Source organism: Petaurus breviceps, unplaced genomic scaffold (genome assembly GCF_028583685.1).
Source record: "Petaurus breviceps papuanus isolate PSGF00001 unplaced genomic scaffold, PetGlider_PUasm1.0 90654, whole genome shotgun sequence".
NCBI classification, from domain to species: domain Eukaryota; kingdom Metazoa; phylum Chordata; class Mammalia; order Diprotodontia; family Petauridae; genus Petaurus; species Petaurus breviceps.
In genome coordinates, this window is record NW_027187301.1 from 488,651 (window position 1) to 498,047 (window position 9,397).

Consider the following 9,397-nt stretch of genomic DNA (forward strand, 5'->3'; position numbering starts at 1 on the left):
ATCATATTCCTGAAGTCAAAGATCTTCTTTGAGAATGAAGGATGAACAACGATCATCAAAATTATAAAAAAGAAGGTTTTCTTAGACTAACAACATGGATACCAGATATGACTGACAAGTGTTTTATCATCACAGAGCAACTCTCACATATGGATCCAAGATCATAGGTTATACAAATCTAGACAAGTTACCATGGAAGGGGCTATCTTCTAAATCTCCCAGCACTGAGAAGACTTGTATGAACCAAAGACAAATGTTGTGAACACAATCATGTACATACCTTGGACACTAACAACACTGTAAAAACAAACAACTTTGAAAGACTTAGAAACCCTGACAAAAACACAAAAGCATTTACGAACCTCTGAACAGAGTAGTGGTGGACTCATGTGGAAAATGAGACATGGTTAGTGTAAAATCTTTTTTTTTCTTTGATTATGCATATTTCTTACAAGAGATCTCTCCCCCACCCACCATGGATTTGAGAGGAATAGGTATGAGGGGAGAAAATATCATTTTTTGTCAATAGAAAAGAATAATTTGAAAAAAATTTCCCCAGAATCTTTAAATGCAAATATTTTCATTCATGATCAAGAACAAAGGCTGGCATTTCCATTCAGTTATCCAGTTCTAGAAATTTGCATTCTCTATATGGATGAATTATAATTTCATACTTTTTCTTAATTTGTTTTTAAATTTTTTTCTTCTTTTTTTGGTCTTTATTAATTTGTTTACTTTTAGTTTATAAGATTCATTACCACAATTCCTTGAGTTTCAAATTTTCTCTCCCTCCCCACTCCATCCCCATGGCAACATACAATCAAATATAGTGTCTGCAAATACTTTCACATTAGGCATTAGTCAACTTATAAAGAAAGATTGTATCAGATGGAATGAAGAATGGGAAAGAGGAAACAAAACCAAACAAGAAAAAGAAAAAGGGCAGGTAGTTTGCTTCAATCTGGGTTCAATCTCAGTACTTTCTCTGTATGTAAACATCTCTTTCCATCATGAGTCTTTTGGGGTTGACTTATGACTCTGGATTGCTGAGAAGAGTCCAGTTTATCAAAGTTGGTTGTCACAAATATATTGTATCTGTAATTGTGTACAAATTCCTCCTGGCTCTACTCTTCTCACTCAGCATCAGTTCGTATAAGCCTCTCTAGGTAAATATGAAGTCCATCTGCTCTTCCTTTGTTATTGTACAATAGTATTCCATAACATGCATATACTATAACTTGTTCAGCCATTCCCCAATTGATGAGTACCCCTTTAATTTCCAATTCTTTGCTTCCACAAAAAGAGCTGCTATAAATATTTTTGTACATATGGATCGTTTTCCCACTTCTATGATCTCTTTGGGATACAACCCTAGAAGTAGTATTGCTGGGTCAAAGGGTACGAAATTATTTATAGCCCTCTGGGCATAATTCCAGATTGCTTTCTAGAATGGTTGGATCAGTTCACAACTCCACCAGTAATGCATTAGTGTTCCAATTTGTCTACATCCTCTCCAGCATTTGTCATTTTCTTGTTTCGTCATCTTAGCCAATCTGACTGGTGAAATGTGGTACCTCAGAGTTGTTTTGCTTTGCATTTCTCTAATCAATAGTGATTTAGAGCATTTTTTCATATGTTTATAAATATCTTTAATTTCTTCCTCTGTAAACTGCCTGTTCATATCCTTTGACCATTTATCAATTGGGGAATGACTTGTATTCTTACAGATTTGACTCAGTTCTCTGTATATTTTAGAAGTGAGTCCTTTATCAGGGACATAGGTTGTAAAAATTCCCTCCCAATTTTCCACTTCCCTCTTAATCCTGGTTACATTGGCTTTGTTTGTACAGAAGCTTTTCAATTTAATGTAATCAAAATTATCTATATTGCATTTTATAATGCCCTGTAATTTTTTGTTTGGTCATAAAATCTTCCCCTCTCCACAAATCTGACAGGTAAACTATTCCTTGCTTTCCCAGATTGCTTAGAGTATCAGCCTTTATACCTAGATCATGCACCCATTTAGACTTGATTTTGGTATATGGTGTTAGATAATGGTCTATGCCCAGTTTCTGCCATACTATATTCCAGTTTTCCCAGCAGTTTTTTTCAAATAGTGAGTTCTTATCCCCCAAACTGGGGTCTTTGGATTTATCAAACAGTAGATTACTATAGTCATTGACTGCTGAGTCTCGTGTATGCAATCTATTCCATTGATCCACTACTCTATTCCTCAGCCAGTACCAAGTAGTTTTGAGGACTGCTGTTTATGGTACAGATTAAAATCTGGTATAGCTAGGCCACCTTCCCTAGCATTTCTTTTCATTAATTCCCTTGATATTCTGGACCTTTTGTTCTTCGAAATGAATTTTGTTACAATTTTTTCTAGCTCTATAAGGAAGTTTTTTGGTAAACTGATTGGTATGGCACTCAATATATAATTTAATTTAGGTAAAATTGTCATTTTTATTATATTAGCTCGACCCAGCCATGAGTAATTGATGTCTTTCCCATTAGTTAGATCTGAGTTTATTTGTGTGAAAAGTGATCTGTAGTTGTGTTTATATAGGTCTTGGGTTTGTTTTGGCAGGTAGATGCCCAAATATTTTACAATGTCTACAGTAACTTTAAATGGGATTTTTCTTTCTATCTCTTCCTGTTGAATTTCATTAGAAATATACAGGAATGCCGAGGATTTATGTGGGTTTATTTTATATCCTGCAACTTTGCCAAATTTATTTATTGTCTCAAGTAGTTTTTTACTTGATTCTCTAGGATTCCTTAAGTATATATATCAAAGTTGAACTATTAACATTCCTACATGGAAAAACAATAATTGTAACTTATGAAACTTTTCTTAGTAGTTGAAGGGATTAGAAATATATATATATATATATATATATATATATATATATTTGTTTATATGAGGGTATATGGGCATATGAATACATATGTGAATGTGTATATATGTTTACAGGTATCCATAGATAGAGGGCACAGGACCAATTTAACAGGAAGGAATGATACTTAAAAGGTGAAATTAAGAGGTGAGAGAGGAATATAATGAGAGGAGATGGGGAGAGACAGATTGGGGTAAAGTATCTCATACAGAAGAGGCAAGGGAAAATAGTTACAATAGAGGGGAAAAATAGGAAGGCAAAAGGGAATGGGTCAACTTATTCCCATAGAATTTGGCTTGAGGAGGGAGTGAAATATACACTAAATAGGATATCTCACCCTCCAGGAGAATAGGGGGGAAAGGGGATGAGAGGGGGCATGATAGAAGAGAGGGTAGGCTGGGGGGTAGGGAGGTTGGAAGCACTCACTTTTGAAAATAGAAGGGATCAAAGTGGAGAGTAGAGTGGGTGGGAGGTGGGATGGGAGGGAGGGAAGTGTAGTCAGTCTTTGTGTTTTGTATTAGCCACACATGTGCAATACTATACTGAACTGCATATCTTCCCAGTAGGGGTGGGTGATGGGGAAGGAGGGGAATGAATCTGGAATTGAAAGTTTTGAAATCAAATATCCAAATGTGTGTGTGTGTGTGTGTGTGTGTGTGTGTGTGTGTATACTGTTATTAATACCATCTTACATGTAATTGGGAAATGAGACGTGCAGGCACTGAGGCATAGAGATCCACTGGTAAAGTACAAAGGGGTATGGGTGAAAATGTGGGAGAGAGCAGATTGGAGGAGGGGATATCCTGTGGGACTGCTGTTTTGGGGTGGTGGGTGGGGGAGAAATGGGGAGAAAATTTGTACCTCAAAATCTGGTGGAAACAGATGATGTAAATCAGAAGTTAATAAAGCATTAAAAAAAGAAAAGAGATATTTTACCTCTTTTTCTAATTTTTCATTCTTGTTGTTTTGTTTGACTAATTCTTGGTTCCTCATAGAGTTGTTTCAGTTTGATTGATTCTGGTTTTTAGCAAATCATTTTCCTTGGTTAGTTTTTGGAGCTCCTTTTCCATATCATACACTTTTCTTTTTAAGGAGCTGTTTTCTTCATTATAATGTTTTTCTAATTCTGCAATTTTGATTTTAAAAGAATTATTCATTTTGTCTTCTATCTCTCTCATTTGGTTTTCAAAGTTCCTTTCCATCTCATCTAGGAGAGCTTTCTGTGCTTGGGACCCTTTCCCTGTTGATGTTTCAGCTGTGGGTGTGGAGTCCACATAGTCTCCCTCTGAGTTTGGTTCCTCCCTCTGTGGACAGTAGGACTCCAGAGTCTTTGTAGTTTGCTTTCTACCCATTTTGAGGCAGGGCCCTAGCCACACCCTTCCTCTAGGGTTCCCCAGCCTTTACTGTTGAGGGTTTTGCCCTGGGGCAATAGTAACTATGGTTTCGGGGTGGGAGGGGGGGAGGGTTGGAGCAGGCTGGGTTCACTCAGCCATCCTGGTCCTTGGAGGTCCTGATAGGGGCTTTTTTTTTAATTTCTGGGCTATGGAGTGGTAGTCCCAGGAATATTTGCTGTCCTGGACAGGGCCCTGCATTTGGTTCTTACCTTGCTCTTTCCAGTCCCAGCCCTTTGGTAATTGGCCTGGTAGTGGCCCTTGTGTTTGGTGGGATGACTTGCCTCCCTCGTTGATCAGGCCTCCTTCTCGCCTGCCTCTGTGCTCCATGCCTTCGCTTCCTCCACTTTTTCTTAATTTTTATATCTTATCACCATGAGATAACAAATTGTTCAGATCTCATATGCAGATGTTTGCTCTGTCCTATTTATTTGATTATTATTCTGATTTCTGAATTTCTTCTATAGTGTGACAGCCTTGGGGCAACTTGTTGGTAGAGTAGATAATGTGCTGACCTTGGAGTCAGGAAGATCCAAGTTCAAATTCAACCTCAGACATAAGCTGTGTGACCCAGGACAAGTCACTTAACTTTAACTGCTCCTCAGTTTCCATTATTTATAAAATGGTGATAATAGCACCTACAACCCAGAGTTGTGAGGATTAAATGAGAAAATACATAGAAAGCATTTTCCAAACTTTAAAATATTTATATAAATGCTAGCTATTATCTCCTTCTGGTTCCAGATTTAATAAGGTCTAGTTGGACCTGCTCACAAAGTGCAGTAAAAAAGGATTAGATTTGGAATGAGACCTCTGTTCAAATGTTTGCTCTTCCATTTTCTTCACTCATATATGAGCTTTGACAAATTTATTAATCTCTCTAGACTGCAGTTTTCATCTGGAAAACAATGATTCTCTACCACCCTTCAGAATGCAAAATCTTTGATCTTATGATCAGGCCCTGGTCAGGAGGCAGGTTTCCTGAGGGGGATTAGAGGGTAAATGATCAAAGATCATGAGTGAATTTCTGCAGAAAATGCTCAGAGCTGGCTACCTGATAGGGAGGTAACAGCATTAAGTCAAAAATCAACAAGAATTTGACCTAGCAATACCATTTCTAGTTATGTATCCCAAAGAGATCATAAAAATGGGAAAAGAACACACATGTACAAAAATATTTATAGCAGTTCTCTTTGTGGTGGCCGAGAACTGGAAATTGAGGGGATGTCCATCCATTGTGGGAATGGCTAAAGAACTCATGGTATATGAATGTAATGGCATACTATTGTGCCTTAAGAAATGATGAACAGGTGGACTTCAGAGAAACACAGAAAGACTTATATGAATTGATGCTGGATGAGGGGAACAGAACCAGGAGAACATTGTACAAAGTAATAGCTACAGTGTGCAAGGACTAATTTTGATAGACTTAGCCCTTCTCAGAAATGCAATGACCTAAAACAATTCCAAAGGACATATGATGGAAAATGGCAGCCACATCCAGAGAAAGAACTATGGAATGTGAATGCAGAGAGAAGCAAACTATTTTCTTTTTTGTTTTGTTTTCTTTCTCATGGTTTTTCACATTCACCATCATTCTTCTAAGCAACATGACTAATGTGAAAATGTGTTTAATAGGAATGTATATGTAGACCCCATATCAGATTGCAAGCTACCTTGGGGAGGGTGGGGGTGGGAAATTTAAAACTGATGGAAGTGAATATTGAAATCTAAAAATAAATAATTTAATTCAAAAATAGAAAAAATTAAAAGCAAAAAAAAAAATCAACAAGAATTTATTAGGTTCCTAAAATGGCCTGGATGGTGGTCTACCACACAAGTCCAAAGTGATTAATATAGACATGCTGAGTTTGGGATAACAAAAGGACATTCTGTGAAAACATTCCATCCAGTTGGAAATGTGACAGCACCTTAGGTGGGAGGTCAGTATTTATGATGTAGATTTGGGATTCACCCACTTAGAGAAAGATGTGAGGATATTCCCCCAAGTCCTATGGGGAGAGAATATAATGAAAAAATGATTGTGAGATAAAAATAGCAGAAGTCAATCAAAATTAATTAAAAGTAATTATAGGGAATGCCTTACACGAAGCGTACCTCTAAGCATTTCATAACAAGATGCTTATAGGCTTTAGAGACCAGCTATGCTATTTCTCCTAGGTTAGACTTTACTGATAGTACCTTTGTAAAGATTGTCACTAACCATCACTAGCAGCAGATGTCCTTACAGCACCAGTGTCACCAAAGGAAGAAGCAGCAGACATTCTCTCAGCTTGGGCAGATGTCATAGCTTCCAGATTTCCTAAGGGAGTCAAGATTATATTAATTAATATTTTTTGAAATCTTGAACAAGTACAGACTCTCAATGGATTCTGTATTAGGATTTAAAAAGAAAACAACATTAACAAGGTTGCTTTGATCATTAACTTTATAAAGATGAACACCAGAGACTGGGGGAGAAGAGGACAAAAAGACAATGAAATATTGATATGATGAAGCCTGTGTAGCAAAATTTGGTTTGACTGGATTTTCAAATACATTCATTTTAATTTGGCGTTTTTTTCTGACTACCAACAAAAAAGCACAAATAGTCTAAGAGGCAGAAAGGATACATAAATAGATATAAAATATATTTTTTAATTACCTAAAAAATGGGAGAAAAAGAGAAAAGAAAATCAAGGAATATTTGGTGTTAGGTGTCACACAGAGAAGGGGTTAGAGAACTTCACTTCAAATCCTGGCTTTGCCATGTTCTCATTGTATCACCTTCCTCCAACTTCTGGGAGGGGAGGTCTGTTTCCTCATTTGTAAAATAGAGATTTTGACTAGATTGCCTCTCAAATTCCTTCCAGCTCTTAGATCTCTGATTTTACTGACATCAGTTATTTAGTCATTTTTCAGTCATGTCTACCTCTTCATGATGCCATTTGGTCCTTTCTTGGCAGATACTAGAGCAGTCTGCCATTTCCTTCTCCAGCTCATTTTACAAATAAAGAATTTAAGGTAGATGGGTTTAAGAGACTTGTTCAAGGTCATCCAACTAGTAAGTGTCTAACTAAGGCTGGAGCTCAGTCCACAAAGCCACCAAACTACCCTTTTATCATCTGTGTCAAATCAAATCACTTTGACTTTCACTCACTGGCCAATAATAGTCCTGAGACCAAGCTTAATTGGCCCATTGTTTAGGTTTGATGCCATACAATATGTATAAATAGCCATAGTCTTCTGACAGGTCAGAAACTCTGAGAGTCTTCTCCCAGAAAGATTTTTTTTTAATGTTAAAGTAGGCCATCTTTTGTCTCAACTCTCACCTAACCTAGAGTCATTGAATAGGCATTGCCTTAGACAAATTCAGCCCTGGGAAAGACCTTAACTTAGAAAGGCCAGGGTGACCCATTGCATCTCAGGGCATTGCCAGTTGTCTAGACTTTTGTCTTGCCACTGGTCTTAGATGACTATGCAAGAGGGGATATAATGGTATCTGGTTTTGCTCCCGCAAAAGTAATTGGAAGATAATTAATAGCTGTGGGTAAGCTCTCTCTTATCTTACTTTTACTAAAACCTTGGCCTTCTAGGGACTATGACAATGGTCAGAGGTAACTAGAAACGTGGGGGTGTGGCACATAGCTCTGACCTTAGAGGTCAGGTCCCAGTCAGGTCTCAAGTATCCTCACTCCCACACCTCAGTAACCTACATATAATCTGCATATATTAAAAGAATGTAGAATATATAGAGGGGAATAAAGTGAGGAGTTTGAGGAATTTGACACACATATATATGTATATATACACACAGAGAGAGGGAATGTATATATATATATATATATATATATATATATATATGGAAACAAAGTAAAGAATTTGAGAAATTTAACTAACCCTAAGTCTACCAGGAAGGACAGAACTTGTAGACCCTCACTCCTGCTTCTATATCAGTGTTGCTGTGTCCCTAGTGAGCACCACACTTGCTTCCTTGCTGGAGGAGTAATGTTTGTGATGAAAAATCTTATCCAAAATTTAACCAAGAACACGGAGATCTCTTAGCACAGGAACAGAAATTTATTCTCTTCCCTAGGTACAGAGAATAGTCTTCCCCATGACCGATCATGAGGAAGAGGCACTTTGCAAAAGACAGAACAAGAATTTATCCCCTAACAGGGGACCCTTCTTCCATTGGTTAGGAAGAAAATCTTCCCCATGGTAAAGAACAGAGGAGCCTGCCAAGGAGGCTGATTGACAGCAAGGGAAAGGGTACCAAAACAATGGGGAGGAGTGAACTGGGGCTGTCCCCAATCCCCCCACTGGCTGGGAGGAGGGGCTCACAGAGTCTGGGAAATCTGAAAGTTTCCTGAAAGGACTTGCTGCTGATTAACAGCACAAGAAGGAGTGGGGGAAGAGAGAGGGGAATTCTGAGAAGTTTTCACTTCCCCCCACAGTAATAAACACCTTCCCCTTCACACTGTTTCTGAGGTGTTTGCCACTTTAAGGGGTATATCATGTAGATCTTCCTAAGGTCCTCAAAGGGCAGCAGTGGGCAGCAGAAGCTTGTCCTAGGCCAACTCCCTGACCCTACCTGGAAGTCCAGGGGCATCCCAAGTGGATCTTTCTAAGGATCCCCAGAGTGGAAGCTCACCCCAGGCTAATTCCCTGAACCTACCTGGAAGTCCTGTGATCCCCAAAAGCATATTTCTCACAACTGGAGGAGAGAGTAAGCCTGACTTTTCCCCAGCCCTCACTTAAATCCAATTCACACACAAGTCAAGATATTGTTGAGGTTTAGGGGTGTTGGGACCCCAAAACAGCAACACACTGATCCCACCCAAATCAATTCAATCCTAACCTCCTAAAGACAAGGTCTATTAAAACAAATCCTAACATATTGGTCAGACTCTTAAGAAATATAAGCATAGGCTAGACTCTTTAAGGATTTCATGGAGGCAAGATAGATCTTTTATACAGAAGGACTATGGGAGGGATCTAGGAGTGGTCAAGTAGTCTGAGGTTACTGGAGGAGGGGTCTAGGAAGGATCTTTATGGAAGTGGCCAGTAGGCTGGGGTGACTGGAGGAGGGGTCTAGGAAGGATC

General features: G+C 38.4%; 1 protein-coding gene across 2 annotated transcripts in view; it reads right to left on the reverse strand.

Moving 5' to 3' along the window:
• PARP9 (poly(ADP-ribose) polymerase family member 9) overlaps positions 1-9,397 on the reverse strand; it is a 62,999-nt gene that overhangs the window by 46,208 nt on the left and 7,394 nt on the right. Inside the window, exon 2 of one of the 2 annotated variants that reach the window (XM_069064920.1) lies at positions 6,516-6,614. In XM_069064920.1, coding sequence (XP_068921021.1) covers positions 6,516-6,614 — 99 coding nt within the window. Of the gene's footprint in view, positions 1-6,493; positions 6,615-9,397 lie in introns of those variants that run through there. The other variant, XM_069064921.1, reaches the window with a different exon arrangement.